The 25,771-nt window shown below is 38.3% G+C and overlaps 1 protein-coding gene across 1 annotated transcript in view; it reads right to left on the bottom strand.

The window, feature by feature from the left end:
* Dmgdh (dimethylglycine dehydrogenase) overlaps positions 1-25,771 on the bottom strand; it is a 63,490-nt gene that overhangs the window by 5,151 nt on the left and 32,568 nt on the right. The window contains exons 11-15 of the mRNA XM_070031208.1: positions 25,492-25,622; positions 22,963-23,180; positions 21,126-21,283; positions 18,559-18,618; positions 989-1,123 (exon numbers count right to left, since the gene is read on the bottom strand). Of these exons, the coding sequence (XP_069887309.1) occupies positions 989-1,123; positions 18,559-18,618; positions 21,126-21,283; positions 22,963-23,180; positions 25,492-25,622 (702 nt within the window). The remainder of the gene's footprint in view (positions 1-988; positions 1,124-18,558; positions 18,619-21,125; positions 21,284-22,962; positions 23,181-25,491; positions 25,623-25,771) is intronic.

Here is a 25,771-nt window from a genome sequence, read left to right as displayed (position 1 = left end):
TCACATTGCATTCCTTTAGTTACCCAAAGGTTGTGATGTGATGGCAGTCTTCCCCAGATGGAGGAAATGAAAATAAATATGGAGGTTACAGTGGAGGAGAAAAAAGCCAGTCACAGAATCTGTGTTCTGGCTTATGCAAGCTGATCCTGATCAACAAGGAACAGCTCCTTAGATGAGCCTGGAAGACACTGTGCCCTTCCCACGGTCTCAACTGAGTATCTCACACCAGTAGAAGCAAGGGTATCCAAACAGGGTTCACAATAGGAAAAAGTGGAGGATATGAAGTTCCATGGAAAAGTACCTGACTAGCCCTGGTTTTACTGAATACAGAGAATGACATGGAACATTCCATAGCGGGAAGACAGTCATTTCCTTCTTCCTAAAGGATGAAGTGGGGCCCACTTATCATTCTAGGGTTTAACCCTCACAGTCATCAATGCTTTCATTTATAACTTTTTCCTGCTAATATGCTAGTTAATCCTTTCTGAAAGATCCTGAGGAGTGGAATCAGAATGCCAATTTCTTTATAAAATCAACCTTTTACTCAGAGATACAGATGTGGTTAACAAGTAGATCATTTTACCCTTGATTCAGACCTCCCCTGTGGTTCAATACATCTCAGTTTCTTGGATTTATTCTTTCTCTGTGTGAGGGTATATTATACTACACATAACAAAGTATTTCATTGTGACATTTCTACACAATCAGACCCATCTTTCTATTATGTCTTCAGGCCTATTCTTTTAAAATAAAGCATACAGAATCTTTTGTTTTCAAAGACAAGCAGCATATCATTTTCTTTTCAGTAAATTGTTTCTGTTTCTTGAATGTCAGCTCTGAATTTTTTTTAAAAAGTGTTATTCTTTTGATAAGTAAATACATAAATAAACCTTCCAATAAGGAGAGAACAAGGAAGCCTCTAAAAATGCACAGGGAAAGTTCGTGCAGGTAATACAGAGGCCCCTGGCAATGAGTCCTCAGCGCTCACCTTGCCCTTGTACCAGATGCTTTCATTTCCCTCCGGATCCACATCATCTGTCGTCAAGGTGAGGCAGACCAGTCTCCGTTTCAGCCCCTTGGCTTTAATCTGTTTCAGTGCTTGCTTTCCTATGAAGTCTGCTGGCTACAGAAACCCAAGATAATGATGATGAATGAGTGTTCAGATGCTGTGACAAGGTTAGAGATGCAAGCATTTAAATTTGTCTTTGCTATTTTCTCGCCAATTACACATTGAATAAAAATACAGATTGGATCAAATGTCTAGACAAATATTTCTTAGTCTTCAAATGACAGTATCAGCCACATAGTCCTTCAGAATATGTGAGACTTAAGGCAATAACTTGGGGATGACAATTTTACCAGAATCACCTAGGCAGGAAAATATAAGGCATTATACTCTGATGGTAGCTTGGGAACTTGGCCCTTGTCACTTACCGAAAGGTCTGAACAGTGATATGGGTAAAGTACAACTCAATTTTTACCTACTGGCTCTCTACAAGAAAGAAATATACTTTTTTGAGATGCGATGTTAAAAACAATTCCAAAATGCTGCACATGTTTTCCTTCTTCAGAATAATGGTCCCTAGGATATAGACTATGGTTGTTAGTTTATCAGGAAGCATGTGTGGAAACATTCTACATGTGAAGAAGCATCATGCTTGGCCCCATGTGGGTTACAAAATCAGACATGGGTATTTTGAAGGAAGAGCACAGTCTTCAATACTCTGCTTCTCACCCTCCCCCACCCTTTCTTCTATGCAGTATATGACAAGTGACATTCCTATTCCTAATATATTCCTTTGGGTAATCTCAAGATATACCAATTTAACGTGTTATGGAGATAAAACTTGAATCCATTTTGATGGGATTTATAAAATAAATAGAGGGAATTAGGCAAACTCAAAGACTCCCATTCTTAGTAAAATACCTCACAACTGAGTAGCGCGCGCGCACACACACACACACACACACACACACACACACACACACACACACACACACACACACACACACACACACACACACAAAGTGAGCAAAGACTCCTCAGTGGGGACGCTTCGCAAGAGGGTGTCCAAGAGGGAGTGCTGACCTCTGGTGAGAAGACAGGGTAATCTTCTATAACAGGAGCCAAACAAGCACCTCTTACGTTATGGGGTGAAAAGGGAATTCATAGCACACAGAAAGCATATCTCTGCTGAATGAGATTAGAGATTATAATAAAAACAAAATTCTCAAAATGTTTCTTCTATCCAGACTACTTTCTGTAAAGAAAGAAGAGAGGGTTAGGGAAGAGAGGGGAAAGAAAAGAAGATGGCAAGAGGGCGGAAGGGAGGGGAAATGAAGGGGAAAAGGGAAGAATAAGGAGGGAAGGGAGGAGAGAAGTGGGAGGAGAAGGGAGGGGTGGGAAAGGAAGCATCCATGAGGGAAGGGAAGGATAGCAACAAACTTTAATATCCCCAATTGCCACAAAAGGAAAGGAAGTAATACTTCATGACAAAAATGTCCTCCATCACAAACACTTAGGATCTACACGTTTAGGATCTACTTGAAACATTTAGAACTGACTGCAGGAATGCCCTGTGGCCTCCCAGGGAAGCAGCAGGAGAGGCCCTAACATGCCCTTTGCCAGACATCCCAATTCACTCCTTTACTGATTCCAAGCTTCTAGGATGAGCCATAGCACAGCATAATTTCTATGGCAATTGTAACTTCAAATTGCTGACAGTGGGAAGCTAAAGACAGCCCCATTCACCCAAGTTAAAGTAATGTGTGAAATGAAAGTCCAATTTTCTCTCCTTCCTCAGTGTGACTCAGATGGTGAGAACCATCTATGCAACTTTATTATAAAGCCAGTGCACAAAAACTTTAACAAGATTGAGACCCATGTTACTTAATACAGGAATAATGGGAACACAGAAAGACTTGGATTTACTTGAATTAATATATAGGGAAAATTCATGATAAGAATCCTAACAAAAGTTTGCTATAGATAAAATATGGATATCTAGATACAGAAAGACTGTAGAAAAATGACACACATTGTTACTCTTTTGAAAAGGAGATTTGCTGCAATAGGTAAAATGATGACAAGGTAAAATGCCTTTTAGAGTCTTTGGATACATCTGAGTCAATAACTGCAGTAAAAATATCTTGTGGCAGACTAGTGAAAAAGCATTTAGAACAATTCAAGTGACTAACGCTTTACCTGGTGTGATAGGCAAAGTGCACTGAATCCTACACTGTTCTCACTTCCTGTCATGGGAGTCTAGATCTTCATGACTAAATTATTTCGGTTTTGAGAGTCCTCTAGTAAAGACTTTTCTAGCAATTATTTACTCATTTGTCATTAAGCCTCTACTGTATGCAGTATTTAGAGCTAATAAAACATGATCTTATAGCTTCATAGAGGGGAAATGTAACCCTCTTTCCATCATACAGCAACATGTCAGTACTGAATTAACGTTCTCTCTTCAGTGTTCGAACAAGGCAAAAAACAATTTGAGATGACTGAAAACATGGCAGGCTATGACATATTGATATCATTATTAATCAGCAATAGCAATTGTGAAACACGATTCATGGGTGGTTGTGTTCTAGGATTATAAACATCACAAATGTGTTTCTGGAGTGTGGTGATATCACTTCGCTTCACGTATGTGTTGTAAATTTAATGGGTCTAGGTGTGAAGGGGAGGCACCAAACAATATGATAAAGGAGGCCCCAGAGTGTGGGGCTGCAGTCAACAGTCTTCTAGCAAGTTGCTGGGGTTGAATTTTGAGAGGTGAGTGTGGTTTCATAATGACTTGATCTGCATAATCTTTCCCTAACATGGTTGTTTTTACATTATAATTCAATCTTCAATGCCTCACAGATGGTGCGATGGAGGTCTAAAAGAAGTGAATTAAGTAAATCAAATACAGTCCATCAGCAAATCAGTTAAGAACCAAGATTTTAGAAAGCCTAGCCCTGTTCCTTTCCTCTACTCTGAGTCTCCTCCATCAAGCCACTGAGCCAGGAACACCACTGCAGAGATGGTAGAACTGGGTGTGATAAAGTTTCCAGCAACTGGGGTTCAGGAATGCTACATAAGAGCTACTAGAGCTGATGCCAGGATCAGGATGAGGAATGCTGGAAGAGTATCCCTCTACATTTCCCAGTTCATAGCTGTACTACAGGTTAAGTAAGAGGATGGTAAGAAGGGAGGGGGCAGAACATTGTTCAGAAAAAATTACAGTTGTAAACACAATAAAATATTATTTATAAGTAACATTTACACTTATTAAGTACTTGGCTATGTGTCAGACACTATGTGAAACTCAGCATAGGAGGGAGGGAGGGAGGGAAAGGGGGGAGGAAGGGAGGGAAGAAGGAAGGAAGGAAGGAAGGAGGAAGGATGGGAGGGAGGGAGGGGGGGAGGAAAAGAGAGAGGAAAGAAGAAGTACTCTAAATGACTAATCCCTTGACATTTTATTTTCAGGTGGTCTGAACCTGTTTCAGATGACATTCATTGCATAGTGTTTTTGTACTGTGGGAGGCTAAGGAAGAAAGATTGCAGGTTGGAGGTCAGTCTAGGCAATGGAGCAGACCATGTCTCATAAAAAAAGAAAAGAAAAACAGCTTGAAGTTTAACACTAAGGAAATTCGACATCTCTATCTTTCATGTCTCATAAAAAAAGAAAAGAAAAACAGCTTGAAGTTAAACACTAAGGAAATTCGACATCTCTATCTTCTACCTGTGGATTTAGGAAGAGATCCTGTGAGCAATATTGTCCTCAGACATGAAGAAACAATATGACAACCACTACTACCAAATGCTCAATGAAAGTAAGGACCACAGAGAAGAGCCATCTGCTCCTCCTGACATGATTTCCCTTCCCACACTAACCCTGCTGCTGACAGGGGAAGATATAGCTGGTGAGAGTATTCCACTTTCATTGTTCTTGGCTGGCCTTTCCACGCTGTAGATTTTTACTCTGCCACCAAGTTATTAATTATCAGTGAAAAGAAAATGTGTCTGAAGGTTACTTTTAAAATGAAATTGGTGCTTTCAGAATGGCCCAAGAACAAAAATACGTTTCTTTAATGAGTCATTGCCAAATTAACTATATAAATAGCCGTTCATGTCTTTGAAAAATGTATAAACTTCTGGGGCACTGAGATTATAGTATAAAAATAGCCTCGGCTTGGGTTTTCTTAAGTTATGGGCTTAACAGCAGTGTCTTTAAAGCAGCCAACTCCAATAGGCACTAGACATAGCATCCACGTACATGAAATAGTGAAGAGAAAGTGAATAATACTCATCTATTAAAGGTATGCATATTGCAGGCATGCATTACCTAAAAGCTAATGTAAATGTAATAAATTACATCCGTGTGCTTGGGGTGATTATAAAGATGACAGAGAACTTGCAAGAACATAAAGTCTGATTTGATTTTAGCAGTGGAGGAACTCTGCTACAGGGCTAGGGGAGTAGCTTCTGGAAGCCCAGAGGAAATAAGAGTAAAACAGCTATGGGACTTTTATTTTCCATTTATGTGGATCAAAGCCCTATCTGAAATTTTAAGAAAGTCATCGATTTTATTTCATTTTTAAAACACAAAATCCTTTCAGCAAAAATATAAAAAAATCCAGAGATACAAGACAATCATTGTGACACAGGATACTGTGTCACAAACAACCCCCTCTTAGATACTGAAACATGCTTCTGTGTGTGAGACCCACGTGCAAAGAACCACAGAGAAATCCTACGGAAACCCAGATGCTACAATGGTAGAATGAAACAACTCTGGTCAGTTGTTAGTATCCTGTGCACCTGTGCGTATCTCACAAACATGGAGAAAGGGGTAGAACAAGTTCAGTCCCGGGGAAAAGGACTGATTTAATCTTGCCTCCTTGTAGGGTTCATTTCCTGTTCACAGAACTGGAGTCATTTCCTGATAAGGACTGTGTGGCTCAGTAAAGGTAAAGGTATCAACTGAATAACAAAGTGAGCACCAAACTTCAAATCTGGCTTCTCAACCCACTATTCCTTTTTCTACTAGGAAGAGCATCTTCACATTCCATGTAAGTTCACAACCACCACAATTTCAATGCTCTTTGATGGCAAAATGTTAAACTGTCAGTTCAGCAACTAAAATAGAAAGTGAACACACACATACATATGTTTTCAGTCTGTGACTGAATTTACTGACAGAACTAGCAGATACAGAGGATCAACTGTATTGTGAAACTCTATATTTTAATGTTGCTAAAGCAACAATTATATATATATATATATATATATATATATGCGTTTGTAGTTTTTATTCTTTGTCCTTAGCAATCTGAAACAACTCATCCAGCATTTTTCTAACCAAAATGACTAGCAAGATAAGAATTCCTTCTTCAAAAAAAAGAAACTCACAGTCTACCAACTAGACACTATATTGACAATGAACCATACAACCTGTGAGTGGGAAAAGGAGTGAAAAACTGGGAGAGACTGAGGGAAGAGGTGACATTGTCCAAAAAGAAATGGACTTTTTTTTTTTACCTGATTTATGTAAATGTAACTCCTCTGTTCATCACTTTTATAACAACAATAATTTTTTAAAAGCTTTCAATATAACACAAAAGAGACCCTTAACTAAAAACAAGAGAGGATACAATAGAAACTCAGGGGAAATATTTAAAATATGGCTAAAGCAGATTAAGAATCAGTTACTTGGCGTGGAAATCAAACTAAGTTTTCAAAACTAAAATAGCACCATTACCTGTGTTCTATTACTTTTAGTAGATTTGATTTTAAAAGAAACATTTATTTTTCAGTTTTCAAATCTAATAATTCAAAGTAAAATTGTAGACCTGTGGTCTTACCAACTGTACTTTGATATTTAACTGCGTTAGCAAGAATTTATGAAAACATGAGTTTCATAATACAGTTGACTCTGTATCTGTTAGTTCCACAGCTGTAAATTCAGTCAATCATAAGGCTGAAAACATTCAGAAAAAAAAAACACCATAGGCACAGGGGCTCACAACCATAATCACAGCACTCAGGAAGCTGAGACAGGATGATTTGAATTGGAGATCACAGTGAGTTCCAGGCCAGCCTAGACTACATTGCAAGGCCTTGCCCTTCCCAATCCCTGCTATATGTGTGTGTGTGTGTGTGTGTACACACACACATATATACACATATACATATATACACATGTATACATACATACACATATTTCCTGAATGTTTTATATATACTCAGAAACAGCAGTTACAGTGAATTTGTACAAACTTTTTTCTTATCATCTCCTAAACAATAATGTGTAACATCTATTTACATAGCATTTATATTATATTAGGCATTGTAAGTAATCTAGAGGTAATTTAAAGTAGATGGTTAGATATTGCAAGGTTATAAGCATATGCTATTTTGTATTAGACACTTAAACATTGACAGACTTTGGGGTGAGGGACGGGCCAGGCACCAATTGCCCATATAAACAGAGAAATGACTAGAGTTTTTCTCTCCAGGCTAGAGAACCGTTGGTGTTTTAAATATAGTACTTAAGTCTAAGTGCAAAGTTAAAATTTATTAAAGAGAGTTGAAAGAGTAGTTTGAGAGTGCTTGCTAAGCAAGCATGAAGCCCTGAATCCAGTCCCGAGCACTACCACTGAAAAATAAAAAATAAAAAATGAGGGGCTGGGAATGTGGCTTAGTGGTAGAGTGCTTGCCTAACATGCATGAAGCCCTGGATTCAACTCAGTACCACACAAACAGAAAATGCCAGAAGTGGGGCTGTGGCTCAAGTGGTAGAGCGCTATCCTTGAGCACAGAGAGGCTCAGGGACAGAACCCAAACCCAAGGTCTGGCCAAAAAAAAAAAAAAAAAGGAAACAGGAGCAGGAAGAAATGAGCTTCAATATTGATCAAGATCTTCTTCCTTGCTGAGCCCTTTTAGCTGCTTTTCCCTAAATTATTAATTTTTTATTCAATTCAATCAGATGGAAAGGAGCTAACACTCAATGATGTACGACATTTTACCTTATCTAAGACTTATAACAAACTTATAGGTGAATATTTTCTTCATTTAATAAGGGACAAAACAAAAATAAGTTAGGTTTAGAATTAATGAGTGGAAGAACAACAACTGAATTCTTGGGGTGGGAGGCATGAATTCAGTACTTAAGGAAAAATCTGTAAATATTGTACAAGACATATGCTGCAGCTTTGAAAGAAATTGAAACGACTGAATTAGAGACATATCTGTTCAAGGATTGAAAGACTTGAATTGACCTATAGATACAATGGAATTCTAATAAAAATCCCAACATGTATGTTTATTCTTAATTAATAAGCTGATTCTAACATTTATGGAAAATCCATAGGACCTACAATGGCCAAAACAACTTTTAAAAAGAACAGTTTTTCATTGTAACCACTATCTTATTTAAATTATAGTAATCAAGAAAAGTGTGGTGTTCAGACCAAGAAAGACAAACAGATAAATGGAACACAACAGAGTCCAGAAATAGGACCAACAAATATATGCACAGCTGGTTCTTTATAATAGTAGAAAGACAGTGAAGGTAAAGATGTATAATCTTCAATGAATTATGCTAAAAATAACTGGAGATACATGTGCAAAAAATAATAAATCTTAGTTCATAAGTTCATACATCAGACCGTACACTAAATTAACTAATATTGGGTCACAGACCTCAATGTAAATTGCAATATGGTAAAATTTCTAGAAGAAACTGCAGGAAAAAGTTATAACTTTGGGTTAAGGCAAAGGTTTTTTAGATAGGAACCAAAAACATGATTCATTCAAAATAAGATTGATAAAGACTAAAATTCAAAAATTAAAAACTTTGATCTTTGAAAGACACTGTAAAAACAAATAAACAGATAAGACACAGAGTGAAAAAAGTATTTCAAAGCATATACCTTATAAAGAACTTGTTCCTAAAATATTCATATTTCGATGTACCAGCCCTGAGCTAGGTGTTGGGGATAAAAATTATAACATTTAAAATAATAAAGAGATAATTAGGTGCTCCTGGATTGAGGATTCAGGTTCCAAATCAATCCATGCAGACAAATCTGACAGAGTCTTATCTTCAATAACCACCAAGAAGTTGGAAGTTGAGGTGTGGCTCAAGTGGTAGAGCTCCAGCTTTGAGTGAAAAAGCCATGCAAGAGCTTGAGTTCAAGCCTTAATATGTGCCACACACACACACACACACACACACACACACACACGCACACACACACATGCACGCACACACACGCACACACGCACACACACGTTAAGAAATTTGATCAGGCACTTTACAGAGACAGGAACTAGGAGACAGGCACATAAAAGATGTGCAATGGGGCTGGGAAGGTGGCTCAGTGGTAGAGCGCTTGCCTTGCATGCCTGAGGCCCTGGGTTCGATTCCTCAGCACCACATAAGCAAAAAAAAAAAAAAAAAAAAAAAAAAAAAAGCTGGAAATGGCGCTGTGGCTCAAGTGGTAGAGCGCTAGCCTTGAGCTGAAGAGCTCAGGGACAGCATCCAGGCCCAGAGTTCAGGCCCCATGACTGGACCAAAAAAAAAAAAAAATATGTGCAATATACTTCTCTCTCTGGAGATCAAGAGGAAGAAGACCCAGTCTAAGTGGCTGGGTCTGTGTTTAGAAAGGACAAAAGAGCTGGGCACTGGTGGCTCATGCCTGACATATGTAATCCTGGCTACTCGGAAGGCTGAGATCTGAGTATTGCACTTTGAAACCAGCTCAGACAGGAAAGTATGTGACACTCTCATCTCCAGTATGTGACCATAAAGGCTGAAAGTGGAGCTGTGACTCAAGTAGTACAACACTAGTGCCTTGTGCAAAGGAAGCTCAGGGACAGGGCCCAGGCCCCGAGTATCAGCTCCAGGACCAGAAATCTCTCTAAGGCAATAAAATTACAATGAGATCACTAAAATAGCTCTAACAGCTAATGTTAAAAAAAAATACTAACCAGCACAAACATTTGACAGTGATATAGAGGTAGTGGTAAAGATACAAAATATGAAATGCAAGCCGGGTGCCAGTGACTCACACCTATAATCCTAGCTACTCAGGAGGCTGAGATCTGAGGATGGAGGTTCAAAGCCAGCCTGGGCAGGAAAGTCCATGAAACTCTTATCTCCAATAAACCACCAGAAAACTGGAAGTGGCGCTGCAACTCAAGTGGTAGAGCACTCAGCTGAAGAGCTGAGAGACAGCAGGCAGGCCCAGAGTTCAAGCTCCATGACCAACAAAAACAAACAACAAAAACAAAAAAATCCAAAATATAAAATGCTACATGATTTTGCAAAAATAAAACCTTTTAAAGGAAGATAAAAATAGAAAGCTTTCTAAGACTTAACATATCCTTGCCATTTTACCCATTTATTCCTCTCCTACGTATTTCTCCAAGAGAGAAAGTGTATGGACATACACAAATTTTGGCTTATCCATGAAACGGAAGGCTGTTTACTATAGAAAAGAGTGAACCGTTGATACATGTGACAAACTAATTATGCTGAGTGAAAAGAAGCCCCAACCTTGAAGGAGTACATATGGTATAGTTCCATTGATATACTTTTGTATTTGTTATAGAACATGCAAACAAAATCTACAGTAGAAGAGGAAGACAAATGTTTGCTGGAGAAGATGGGCTGTGGGGAGGGTTGGGAAGCAAGTGTTACCAAGGTGCATGAATAACCCTCCAGAAGCAAGGGATATATGTTCACTCTCTTCATTGTAGTAGTAGTTTCTTTGGTATATGTATTATCTTTCTCAAATTGTTTTAGTATCTCAATTTATTGCATGTTCAATTATGCTGTTAAAATTAAAATACAAATAAAAGCAATCCAAAAAAATTACTTCAGTTTATTCTAAGACCTGAGTTTCCATGGATTCCAAAATTTTAAAGCAGTTAGTTTGCAGCACACTTCTGTTTTTAGGATAGAAATAAAGTATTGTTTCATGACTGAAATTGGATATATATGAGGATAATGATCCAATAGCCTTTAGTTTGGTATATTCTGACAGGTGTTTCAGGAATGATAAACTACGCTTCAGTTTACATTTCCTTCCCTTCCTTTTCTCTTATCACTCAGCAGTGAAAATGGCTAAGATGATAAAGATGGTTTAATTAAATTTATATGGCTCATAAACATGACATGATACCAATATCTTCAATCAATGTGCTAAGTGATATTTCATCGAATTTTAGACTTTGCAGATTAGGCATCTTAGGTGCAAAATTAAATCAAATGTTTTTCTCAAACCACACAGCAAGGATTTGACTGACTTAAAAAAATCAGGACTGGGATTGTAGCTGAGTGGTAGAGTACTTCCTAGCATGTGAGAGAGCCTGGGCTTGATCACGCGTATGTCAAGGTCCACTATGGACTGTCCACCACTATGCTCTGACCCCCTCCTGCAACCTATTTTCTACTTTCCTGTTTATTCTCAGGACCACAGCTATTGTTAGGTTAAAAGCACTAAGACAGTAGCTCTGGATCTTCATTGAATTAAAAAACAAACAACTTCCTAATCCCCCTTTCCTCTGACAAGTAGATATTTTTTGTAGCGCTTGAAGAAGAAATTAGGAGCTGGGTGCCAGTGGCTCATTTCTGTAATCCTAGCTACTCAGGAGGCTGAGATGTGCCAATCCAAGATTGAAATAACCCAGGTGGAAAAGTCCCCTAGTCTCTGTCTCCAGTTAACTAGCAAAAATGCTGGAGTGGAGATATAGCTCAAGGGGTAGAGAACCAGCTGAGAGCATAAAAGCTGAGCAAGGGCACAAGGTCCTGAGTTCAAGCCTTAGTACAGTAAGGAAAGAAAAGAGAAGAAGAGATGAACAAAGGAAGGAGAGAAAGAAAGAAGGAAAGAAATAAGAGGAAATGAAAGAAAAGGAATGGAAAAGAGAAGAGAGGAAAAAGAAAAGAGAAGAAAAGAAAACAGGAACACCATGTATTGGCTTAGGAAAGCTATCAGATAGGTCTCAGATCAACTGTATCAATATTGTTGAAACATACTGTTTTAACAAGTGGGGTCTTGCAGTTTTGTAATTTGGGGATATGGGATAGTACTCAACAATTTGGCTAGCCTGAGAAATCCCCATGTGATCTTGTCTGTTTGTCTGTGAACCACTGGGGAAGGACATCAAGTAATTCCTGAAGTTCTTCAGAATAGTAATGTCCAGTGAGTTAAAAGTCCTTGGCTAAACTCTTGGACGTCTACCTAGAATAGGATATGGTAAAGACACTTGCGCATCCATGTTCATTGCTGTACTGTCCACAATAGCCAAATTATAGAAACAGCCTAGATGCCCTTCAATAATAGATAAGTAGATCAAGTAAATGTGGTATATATGCACAATATATTTTATTCATTCTTTAGAAAGTGTAAGGTAGGTCATTTGCAGGGAAATGTATAGACCTAAAACAAATGATGTTAAATGAGGTAAGCCAAACTCAGAGAGACAAATGGTGCATGTCTTCTTTCATATGTGGAAGCTAGATCTAAAATATAAGTGGACATGATACCCAATATAGGACTCTAGGCATTCACCAACAGACTAAAAGAGGATACCCTTGGGGGAGAAACCCAAAGGTGTAACTCCCCTGAACATTATTTTTGGGGGGTCCAGTAGTGGGGCCTGAACTCTGGGCCTGGGCGCTGTCCCTCAGCTCTTCAGCTCAAGGTTAGCACTCTACCACTTGAGCCATAGCACCACTTCTGGCTTTTTTCTTTTTGCTTATGTGGTGCTGAGGAATCGAACCCAGGACCTCATGCATGCAAGGCAAGCGCTCTACCACTGAGCCAACTTCCCAGCCCCATCCTCTGAATATTTTAAAGTACTGTTTATCAAAATGAATTCCAAGAAATGGAAACGTGGGTTTTAATTGATGGTGATGTTTGTTTTTGCCTTTTTTGTGTTTTTTTTTTTCCTCTTCAGTGGAGGGCAAAGGGGGAAAGAGAAAAGGAGGGTGAACAAGTGCATTAATGGTATTCAATATACAGTGTTTGAAAAATAAACTATACAACTTGTGGAAAGGAACAAGAAAGTTTTCAAACCAAGGGAAAATAAAGGAAAGGTTGACATTGTCCAAAAAAGAAATGTACTAATTATGTGACTTATGAAATGGTAGCCCTATGTACAACACCTTAATAATAACAACAAAATTATGATACCCACCGGACAATATATTGGAAACTGAACTTTACAACTTTGGGGGTGGGTGGGGAGGAGAGTGTGGAAGGTGGGGGAGGGAAGAGATAGTGAGGCCACATCCACAAGGGCAGGGGTAACAATGAGCTACAAGTAATGCACTCATTGCCTTACTCAGGTAACTGTAACCCCTCTGCACAGCATCTTTGCAATAAAATAAGTTTTTAAAAAACATTTTGGCTAAAACAGTCATTCTCAATCTTTTCTGGAGTTACCTGGGAATTAGAGATGAAACTGATTGATGAATCCCAGAGAGGGTTTTGCTTTTTTTCTTTTCTTTTCTTTTTATGATTTATTTTCATTTTTAAGAAAATAAAAATACAGAAGGGTTACAGTTACATAAATCAGATAATGAGTACATTACTTTTTTGGACAATGTTACCCATTCCTTCACATGCTCTCTCCCAGTTTTTTCATCCCATCCCCACTCACAAGTAGTTCAGTTCATTTTCAACATAGTATCCAGTGAGTATCACTGCTACAGTTGTTCACCCTTTGTCCCTCTATTGCTTCTTGTTTGTTTCTCTCTGTGTCTCTCTCTGTCTCTGCCTCTGTCTGTCTGACTCTCTGCTTCATCAGTTGTGGGGCTTGAACCCAGGGCCTAGGTGCTGTCCCTGGTCCTTTTTGTGCTCAAAGCTAGCACTCTACCTCTTGAGCCACAGCACCACTTCTGGGTTTTGAGTGATTCATTGGAGATAAGAGTCTCATGTGGGCTTCTCTGCTTGGGCTGGCTTTGAACTGCCATCCTCAGATCTCAGCCTCCTGAGTAGGTAGAATTATAGGCGTGAGCCAGCAGTGCCATTTCTGTGTCCACCTTTACCCTCACAAAGACAGATAAACAAGACAAAAGAAAAGAAAACAAATACAGCAGCAACAACAACAAAAAAAACAACCCTCGTTTCCATTTCTTGGAGTTAGTTTTGTCTTTTTTAGACAGGGTCTCACCTACACAGGTCAAGCTCCCTCAAACTTAAGATCCTCCTGCCTCAACATCCTGAATGTTGAGATTATAAGCATGTTCCAACATGTCCAGCCAGCAATCCTTTTTAAACTGATCTCGGTCTTGGGATTATTTTAAAGCAACCTATTATGTAAAAGAATCACATGCCAGATTTTATGTTTAGCCAAATTTGAATGCCAATGAATTTTCAACCTCCTTGATTTCTATTACAATATGCTTCAGATTTCCCCATCATCATTATTACATAGTAGTAATTCCTAAGTTGCTACATCTGAGCAGTAGTGTCTTTCCATTATTGATGATTCAATAATAGATAACTTTTATTGAATGCTTACGATTATAGTCAGTCTAGTAGTGGTAAGTGTTTTAACTCTTTACCAGTTTGTCTTTTTTTTGGTGTTTTGTTTTTGCTTATCAAATAGTTCAATATTTTCTCAAAGAAAGATGCTATATTTTCTGGAATCAGTATTGTCTTCTAATTTGTAGTCAATATCCACATTTTTTCTGGTTAGAAGCTCAATAGAGGGAGCAAGAAAGAGGAAGAATAATGTACAGAAAAATTTTGGTCTGTTTAAACACATTATATTTAGTACTTAGTTGTCTCAGGATGTTGGTAGGCATTCTCCAGAAATAGACAAATATTCAGTAATTCCTAGAGGAAAATTCCAAGAAAACCTATGACTCCATACAAAAGCAGCTGATTTTCCCTTTGATCATCTTTAATGCATTTCTTCCATTTCCAACAAAAACAAAATACACTGATTCTTCCTCAGCTTAACTTTTTTTGGAACAAATGGAAACACCATCTAGAACAATGCTGTGAGTTGCTTCAGGTGATGAGGCTTATAGTAGATTTTCAAATGTCTCTGTTTAATTGTATTTACTTGTATTACTGATTTGAAATGTTTCCTCTCTGAGCTCTGTGACTCACTTCCACAAGGTGGCAGTATTCTGAAGAGCCTGAAAATCTGTTTTCCACTTACAGGAAACGTGAGAGCCATCAGAAGTATATTTTTCAACCTGAGGCTTAGCAAGGTATTTAGTAAATGGTGCCTAATAAATAGTTAGTAAGTGAATCAGTCTATCTACTTCAGAGAAGCCAGGGGTAAAAGCTGAAGCTGGGGCCATTCTAGGAAGGAAAGATGGCAGCATTGTCTCCCTCCAACACACACACCTTCTTCTTTGTAAGGAAAGATTTCTTCAGTACTCCATTTTTTCTTTTCCCTATATTCATACTGATTTTGACCAGAACACAGCTCACCATAATGAGGCTGACAGCCCATCTTCTCAATGAGTCATTTTCCTTCTGAAAATGAGCTGAATTAACTCTTCTATAAAATGCAAAATTGATGATAACAGATGTAAGTGTATACAAATTTTACAATCAAAAAGAAAGAAAGAAATTCCTGAGCAGTTTTTCAAGTCTGCTAAGCCCATTTGGAAAAGGACCCTGTTGGGAAAGTGGTGGGTGAGGAAGTTCCAAACTGAGATCAGAGCTCTGAAACAATGATCTGACTCCAGTCACTTCACTTCTGTGCTTCAGTTTTGTCACCCTTATCAAAGAGAAGGCCCAGTGTATTCCCCAGGGCCCTTCTAATTCTGACCATCTGCTTCTCTCTTTCTGTCACACTACAACTCCTACAATCATTGTGTCATACACTTGAGGGTCAACCAGAAAATTCTACCTATTTGCTTTGAGAGGAAAGAAAGGAATTGATTTCAACCAATTGTAAAATTCCAGGGAGGGAGTGTTTTGTTTAGGTGGCAAATATTATTATCTCTCTATATTAGCTGTAGGTTCTTTTTTCATAAAGCATCAATTTTCCAAAGCAATATAGGCTTGTATATTATTATTATTTTTAAAGTTATGGGACATCTTCCATTGAATGTTGAAAGGAATATGTTTTTTAAAAAATATAAAAAAGGGAATATCTTTGTACACTAAATGAGTAGTATTTTGTGGTTTAGGCACAGGGCTTGAATGATCAAGTTATATAGCTTAGCTTGCAATGTTTTCAGGAACCTTGTTCACTTATAGACTGCTATAAGCTATGATAAAATTGTTAGAAAATAACAGACAGCACCTAAACCAAGTTGGTCAAATATTTTTACGTGTCTTGGAAATCAATATGCATTGCCACGAATAGACTGACACCAACTAACTTCCTGACTCTACATAATTTAAAAGACCTGGCTTAGGTCTAGATATTTGAGCTATATGGAACTTAACCCAATAAAATCATTAAGAATTAACTTTGTGACACCTGAAGGAGAACCAACACTTCAGAATGATTTTTTTAAATGCCATCGATCAAAATTAGTATTAAATAACTTCCTTCAGAGCTGAACTTATTTGAGCATATCATTTATAAGAGATCAGAAACAAACAGTCCATACCTACTAATAATCATAAAAGTTTTTTAAAAATCCATTTCAGTATGAAGACATCAGTTATCAAAGTCTTATTCCCAAACAAGATTATCCAAACACTGAAGCAAAAACCATCAGTTCTCCATCCAGCTATTGGTGACCAACAGTAGAACTTTAGTGCTCTCAAGAGTCAGTAATTTTGATCTGTATTTGAAACAGTCGAGCAAAGACTTCTGCTGTCAGAAGGAACAATCTGCCGCTAGGATCTGCCCAAATTCCAAGCACCTCCCTTCTCTGGTCTGGAGGCAGATGGCACATCATAAAAATAGAAGCCATGGAAAAATATAGAGAAAGATATTCCCTTTAAAACCCTAGCTTCTTTCCCCTAAAATCTAGGACTATGAATAAACATATTTTATGTTACTATTTTTGCCCAGAATTTGGGAACTGATACTGGACATTAAAATGTTTCCTTATCCCATTTCATTTGCATGGGTTATTATATTCCCCTAGGCTGGAAAAGTAGCCTTTAGCTTACCCAAGCAGCAAAGACAGGACAGTTATAATTTGGGAATTCTAGTAAATACCCTAAATTGCAGCAGCTGCTGTGCCCAGCCTTTAATACTACCAACAGTAACGAGCTCTTTTGTACTGACTTGCGCACTGTTCCATGGGGAAACCTCATTTGTGTTTGTAGGACTTGTATAGATGAAGTAGGCCACAGTGGATTGACTTTTTTTTTTTTTTTTTTTTTTTTTTTGGTCATGAGGCCTGAACTCTGGGCCTGGGCACTATCCTCAGCTCTTCAGCTCAAGGCTAGTGCTCAACCAATTGAGCCACAGCACCACTTCTGGTTTTTACTGCTTATGTGGTGCTGAGGAATCAAACCCAGGGCCTCAAGCATGCAAGGCAAGCACTCTACCACTGAACTGCCATCCCAGCCCCTGACATACTTTTTAATGACATACTTTCACATAATTATGTGGGACAGTGTTTCTCAAATCCTTGGTGTATCAGAATCTCCTACAAGGACTTCCCAAAGCACAGATCTGTTGGCCTGAGTCCAGCTTTTAGTAAACCTGGGTTGGATCTTAGCCTTTGCATTTTTACACATTCCCAGGTAACGCTGACGCTCTTAGGCTGAGGACCAGACTTTGTGGACCACTGATGTAAGGGCTGCTTTTGGAGTATTAATATCAATTATGTTTCTCTGGGCCTGTACTGGCTTCTCAGTAAATACCAATTTATTGCTGGGCACATTTGAAATGTCATTTGCTTGGATTCAGCAACTTCAGTTACATACAAAGATGCTTAGTAAGACCAAGGCGGCTTCATGCTGTAGACAGCAGGAGAATCAATGATGCAGAATGTTTGCTTAGCTAATGTGCAACTTCCTAGGCCACCAGAAGTACTGTAACATAAACAACATGGCACAATTTCTACAAGAAACTCTACTGAAATCTGATTGACACCATCTTAGTTTTACTTTTTTTTTTTTTTTGTCCGTCATGGGGCTTGAACTCTGGGCCTGGGCGCTGTCCCTTAGCTCTTCAGCTCAAGGCTAGCACTCTACCACTTGAGCTATAGCACCACTTCTGGTTTTCTGGTGGTTTATTGGAGATAAGAGTATCACAGACTTTCCTGCCCTGGCTGGCTTTGAACCATGATACTCAGATCTCAGCCTCCTGAGTAGCTAGGATTATAGGCATGAGCCACCAGGGCCCAGACTAGTTTTACTATTTTTTAAGTTTGATTATAAACATAGCTTTTAAAGATGGTGGAATTTTCTCTCTTAAATCAACAAGTATGGTCTAACAGTTTGAACTGATCAAATTTTGACAAGTGTTGATACAAAACAATTGAGCATTTATGCTCAATTTATTTATGTTCATTTCCTCTATATCATATTTGCTTAAGTTTTAAAGTATGGCTCTGCCAGAAAACAATGTCATAATTTTAGTATTTACTTCAAGCACATTTGGTAATGCAGACATACCTTATTTAACTTGACAAAATAGTCCAGTCCAGCTTCAAAGGGATTTGTGTCACAATTCATCTGAAAGGGAAACACACATATTAGATCTTAGATAGTGCCAGTCACTTTATATAATACTTTTTAAGGAAGGAGAATACTGATTTTTGAATACAGATTCTGAGAAAGAAAAATTATGGAGGACTGGTCTCTAAAAGTTTTATAATCTATGTTCAAATGTAGCCTTTTGGCTAACACTACCTTTTGTTTCAAGCAAACACAGAAACTAAAAGTCACAGTATGTTTCCATAGCTCTTTAGCTTTAACAAATATCTGAAGGATAGCACATGATGCTTTCACTTAGTTTTCACTTAATTTTACATAATTTGAGTTGGAAAGAGCATTCAGTAAAATGCTGAGACTGCAATTATCTGGGAATCAAGATAAAGAAAAAAGCAGATGTTAGGAAAATGGCTTCCATAGAGGAGCAAAGAAAAAGGGAAATAGTAGGGCTAAATCTCAGTCTTCTCAAATAGGGTGAATCATTATAATAGATATTAATTCAATGTTAAAGCCAATATTTGCTGATAGACCTGAAGCAAATTTTTTCTCTATTTTGCTGTTTCCTTTACTGTAAGGAAATTGATCTAAAGGTACTTAAACACTAAAGACAATAAAGAACATACATAAACCAAATGAACATAAGATCATCTTATAGGACATATTTTTCTCTCATAGTTCTTGATCAATTTGAGCTACTTTAAAAATATTTTTTATCTGCTCAAAGTGTCAAAATATGTTCAAGAAAAAAAGTTAAAACAAAGCAGAGAAAATTGATGGTTATAACACCAGAGGGCGCTCTGGCACTATTGAGACACCACAGGACCCAAGATGGCGCTGAGCTCCCAAAGGAAAACAGCAGACGATAAAGGCCAGAGAAACGTCTTGCTCCCAAAAGGTTCTTCTGCTGCTTCATTTGTTAGGGTCTTGGGAAAGAGCTGTCCTGTTTTTGTACAGGTAGCTGGTTGCTGCTTGCCTAAGGCCCTGTTATAAGCTGAGACCCCCACAGAAAATACTTTTCATGCAGGCTTCTTTTCAGTTTCACTAAGATGCTTCTCTACTTACAAGTCCACTTGCTTCTGCTATAGTCTAAAATTACCAATGGCTCCTTTCTTGGCTTCCAAATTACTATATGTTTATATTGTGCCTGCTTCTTGTGGGCTATTTCTAATATCTGTGTTAATTCTGTGGGATAGATATTTCATTTCACAGAAAAACAGGGCTTCTGGGAGATTGGGAAACACAGCTAGTACACAGCAGAGGACAAACTCTGAAATTCATCTTTTATCACTGTTCCTTATCTCGCTTCTTAGGACTAATACCTCAATGTCTTCCACAGAAACAACTAGAGAATCTAAAAACAGGTAATGATCCAATACTGTCACATCGGATATAAAGTAGAAGTATAGAATCGGAGATATATTGGCTGCTTATTGTGTAATCTGGACCCTGTGGTTCAATCTAGTATGATTGCTTGTTTAATAGGAATAATGACACTAACTTCCTGGAGTCATGCATATACAAATGTATATACTCTACAAACAGAAATGTACACAATCTACAAATAGAAATTCTTAATTATCTCTGCTCCTGGGGATGGGGAGAAAGGAGTACCAATTCATCAAAAATATGAGAAGAAACTGTGAAGATAGGAGAGACTTTTGAAAGGTCATGTTCAAATCCCACGAGGTAGGCCTGATCCTCACAGTCAGAGACAGATGTCTAGGTTCTCTGCCCAAGCCAGACAAAGTAAGGCTGAATAAACATTGAGCCAGACCACACGCCCCTTGATCTCCTAGTGGAAATAAAAAGGATGGAGGTTCCAACCAGTTTGGTTAATAAAAATATACAAGACCACCATCTCAGCAGAAAAGCCTCAGCATGATTAGGGGCACCTGTTGTTTCAGCTATAGCAAGAAGTGTACAGCAGGTCAGGTGAGGCAAAAAGTAAGACTCAACAATAACCAGAGGTTGCTGGGCGCTGGTGGCTCACGCCTGTAATCCTAGCTACTCAGGAGGCTGAGATCTGAGGATTGTGGTTCAAAGCCAGCCGAGGCAAGAAAGTCTGTGAAACTCTTATCTCCAATTAACCACCAAAAAAACAGAAGTGGAGCTGTAGCACAAGTGGTAGAGTACTAGCCTTGAGCTGAAGAGCTGAGGGACAGTACCCGGGCCCAGAGTTCAAGCCCCATGACCGACAAAAAATAAAAAATAAATAAACAGAGCTTTAAAAGGTTGGAGGCATGAATCAAATAGCACAGCACCTGCCTAGCAAGCAGACAGCCCTGAGTTCAAACACCTATACTGGCAAAGAAACAAAAGCAAACAGAAACATTATGTCAGAATTCTACTAAATGTTCAAGAGGATAACCTAGAGGAAAAACTCCTTCCCTTCATTAGGTAAAATTGTCTGGTAGTATGTCATTTCTCTTACATCCAGAAGGAATGCTAATATGTAGTGAAAACCAGCATTCAAGTAAAATTAGATACAATGAACATAAGCTTTTCATGAAGATGCTAGCATTTCAAACCTCTGATCCCCAGGCTCTGAAAGCTTTCTCTAGTCTTAAGACATTCAAGGCATATGTTCCAAAATTGTCGATTCCTTCTTCTTGGCCAGCATTCATGATAACATCATAAAGTGCCTCAGAATCTTCTCGCCTGTGGTACAGCTCCCAACCCAGCTCACCTGAAATAAACCCACAGGATCACACCAGAGTAAGAACAGTTTTCATTAGGTCTAATGTGCATGAACCAAATCATATAGAGCCAGGAGAAAGTCCATTCATGAACTATAGACATGGTTGGTTTTTTAAAAGAACACCTTATCAGAAAAGTTGCTGTAAGATGGCACTACAAAGGAGCTGGCAGCATCACATTCTATTGTCATGCAATCCTGACTCCCACACAGAGGGTGGGAAATACAACACCTCTTCTTAGGATAGAAAAAAGACCATAGGGCAGGATTTACCCTCCATTCTTGGCTCCAGCTTCAACATGACACTTGACAACTTTCAGGACATTGATACTAGGTGAGTCATTACCATGGCATATTTTATCAGGATAGGAGGTTCCAGGCTTAGACACCTAACCCAAGAATCATAGTCATAAAATATACAATCCACTCATGCCAGATATTGGCGGTTCATACCTATAGACCTAGTTACTTGGGAGGCTGAGATTGGAAGGATTGCACTTTAAGACCAGCCTGGAAAGAAAAGTTTGAGAACCCCTCTTCTCAGCCATTAGCTGGTCATGGTAGTACATGCCTATCATCATAGCAATGATGGAAAGTGAAAAACAGGAGGACTGCGGCCCAAGTTATACTTGGGCAGGAAGTAAAACCCTATCTCAAGAATAACTAGCATAAAGAACTGCTGAAGACATGGTGAGTGGCATCACAATAGCCTAGCAAGTGTGAGGCCCTGAATTCAAATCCTAGTACTGACAAAAGAATCCAAAAAACCAACACAATTTACTTAGAATTATTCAAATTATCTTCATTATGGGGTAGCCATCATCTTCTTTGACTCCCATTCCTTCCCCACTTGCTCGTTTCATTCATCATTAGAGAAGTGGGCAAAAAGAAAAAAGAAAAGAAAACCTAATCCAAATGGTCCTACTCATTTTTCATTCTTTTTTGTTTGTTTTGCTTTGTTTATTCTGGTCATTTTGTTTTTGCCAAGACTGGGGGAAGAATGGTTTTAAGTTAAGAGTGGAAGCCCTGGAAAGAACTATGACTTGTAACGCTGCATAATCTCCTTGAAGCGCTGATGAGATGTGCTCTTCCAGGACACAAATAGAAGCAACATGTCCTTGAGTGAACACCTGGACAAAGCACTCTCTCAGTGAAGGGATCAGCAGGTCTAGAGGAAGCCAGAAATGTACCAAAACACCACTGGGGAACTGAAGAGCATTCTATATCAAATACCTTCCCTGTGCAAGGCTGGCCGCTAGGGGAAAGATTCCTACTTGAGCACACCCTCTAGAAGTGGCAATGCTCTAGTAGAGAAGTTAGTACATACGCTATGGTCTCTAAGTGAGACTATCTCTGGGAGATAGTCCTAAGTGGAGTTTGTTGCCCTGAATACTTCAACTATTCCAATGGCCATCCTTTTCCTACTCTTTCCTCTAGCCTTTCAGAAAGAAGCCACGATTATAAATCTGTGGAATCACTCCATAGACCAGAAGTGAGTAGAGACACTTGCTGTTGGGCAGAAGGAATCTTCCTTCACTGTGTGTGTATATGTGTGTGTGTGTGTGTGTGTGTGTGTGTGTGTGTATTTGCACACATGTAAACACCCATTTCTGGTGGCATCTCCTTTTTAAATTCCAGAAGCTTACTCTAGGTTGCTTTCCAAGTCTTACCAGTATAAGATATCCTAATAGCGGTGACAGGAATATTGGAAACTTTTAAAGACTTGGTTTGAAGGAACTTGAAAACATCATCACTAAGATCTTCAGAGGTCAGTTTCTGAAGGACCTTCCTTGCATGCGGTCCTGCAACGCCAAGGACGCCAAGCTCATCTGTTATGTTTTTAATCTCGACATCATAGCCGCCTTTGATTGCTACTTCTTCAATCCATCTGCATTTGAGTCATAAATATTGTATAAATATTATTTGAATAATGCATTGTGCTAACATTATTTCTATACACTGACACATGCACTGGGTCTAGAATGATCAGAAAGCCCCCACAGGGTCATGGTACCCAATCATCTGATATTTTTAAGCTGGGAAAACTAAGTTTCTGAGATGTTAAGTGTGTTCCTAAATCACCATTTACAAATATGGAGACAATTTTCCACAGTACAGAATGAACCTTTGATTTAAATGAGCTTGCCAAATACTACTTTTAAATAGTGACAGCTCTATTGCATTTATTGATTCAGTGTTCAAAAATTAATTTAAACCCAAATTTTCTCTAATACCTGTACTGAAAAGACATACTAGTTGTTGCTAAAGGTTAATAATGAGTCTGCCACTAGATGCATAATTGCTTTGACAATCACAAGGAACAGATAAACACTTGAGTTTCAATTTCTAAGTCATGATGAATTATGGGAACCCAGCTATAGGGCTAGTTAATAATTTATTGAGCAGTACCTAGAACTATGCAAATATAACATACACTGGTTGTCTGAATTCAGGTAAAGCTCAGTTACTCAGAACCCAATATATCTTATCTTATAGCACATAATTTGAATCATTTTATTCCTATGGTGATACCCTGTCAGAGTAAGACATTGAATAAATAACAATATCATGAGTATTTTTGGAACACTGAAGACCACATAGTGAAGATAAAACATTCATGCAAAGACTCTACTTGGTAGGCCAATGATTTAGCTGTGAGTTGGCCATCACCAAGTACCACACAGGAAGAAAATAATACAAGGAAGCCAAATATGTTAAATGTGACATCCCTGAGCCAGCTACTTTAACCCAAACCTTAGTTTCCTCATCTGAAAATGAGAATAATACATACTTTACAAAATATTAGGAGAATTAGTTGATGTAATGTTAAAGGCAGTTCAAACACATTGATAATGCTTAATAAATAGAAGTTAATATTATTAGAACCATTAAATCCAATTGATGAATAAATAGCCTTTTGGAAGAAGTGGGTCTTCACTTCAAATAATTTGCTACAAAAGACACAAAATTTATTCAAAATGACCAGATGGAAGAATTGAAGTTGTTCTTCAGCCAGGTGCTGGTGGTTCATGCCTATAATACTAACTACTTGGGAAACTAAGAATGGGAGGATCATGGTTTGAGGCCAATCTAAGAAGAAAAGTTCATGAGACATATAGTTGGCCCCAGGAGTACATGACTGTCATCCTAAACTACAAGGAAGATTGAGATTGGGAGGATCACAATTCCAGGTGAACCTGGGCAGACAAGTCTGAAAGACTCCATCTCAAAGGAAAGAAGCTAGGTGGGGAAGGGTGCCCTGGTCATTGCAGCTATAACCAGGCAGCTTAAAATAAATGGACCATGATCCAGGTGCACCCTAGGCAGGAAAGCAAGACCTTAAATTTAAAAAATATATTACAGTAAAAGACTGGAAGCATGAATCCACATCAGAGTACTTGCCTATTGAGCATGAAACTCTGAGACAGTCCTAGTAATACCATATATATATATATATATATATATATATATATATATATATATATGTATATGTATACACACACACACACACACACACATATATATATATATATATATATATATATATATATATATATATATATATATATATACATACATACAGTCAGGTGCTGGTTGCTCACACCTATAATCCCAGTTACTTAGGAGACTGAGATCTGAGGGTCCCAATTTGAAGCTGGCTGGGAGTCCATGAGACTCTTATCTCCAATTAACCACCAGAAAACTGGAAGTGGCACTGTAGCTCAAGTGGTAGAGTACTACCCTTGAGCAAAAGAGCTAAGAGGCAGCGCCCAGGCCCTGAGTTCAAGCCATATGCCGACATACAAAAAATGATAGACAGATAGAAGATATAGATAGATAGATAGATAGATAGATAGATAGATAGATAGATAGATAGATAGATAGTTCTTCAAATACTGGCAAAAGAAATACTCAGAATAGGGGCTGGGAAGTTGGCTCAGTGGTAGAGCGCTTGCCTTGCATGCCTGAGGCCCTGGGTTCAATTCCTCAGCACCACATAAGCAAAAAGAAAAAAGCCGGAAGTGGTGCTGTGGCTCAAGTGGTAGAGCGCTAGCCTTGAGCTGAAGAGCTGAGGGACAGCGCCTAGGCCCAGAGTTCAGGCCCCACGACCGGACCAAAAAAAAAAAAGAAAGAAATACTCAGAATAAGATTGAATCAATATAAAATACATAATTTTTTTGAATGAGGTATACACTTACCTAAGATCATGAAGTTCTGATCCAGAACCAGTTATTAGTAAAAACTCTCCTGGAGACTGGTGAGAAACTGTCAACTCAGCATATACTCGTCCTTTGGGTGTTAACATGTGACTAATATTTGTAAAACCCACCTACATGAAAGAACTAAAAATTACTTTAGGATAAATTAAAAACCTTATGATGCATTCTTTTAACACATGTAAATAAAAATGTGAGAATTGATGTTAGAATGAGAAGCCTCTTATCAATTGCATGAACTATCTAAACCCAAAACTAAATT

This window comes from Dipodomys merriami, unplaced genomic scaffold, assembly GCF_024711535.1.
Source record: "Dipodomys merriami isolate MVZ:Mamm:240054 unplaced genomic scaffold, mDipMer1.0.p SCAF_20, whole genome shotgun sequence".
NCBI classification, from domain to species: Eukaryota; Metazoa; Chordata; class Mammalia; order Rodentia; family Heteromyidae; genus Dipodomys; species Dipodomys merriami.
Note: the sequence above shows the minus strand (reverse complement) of the source record. Positions and strands in the feature narration are given on the sequence as shown.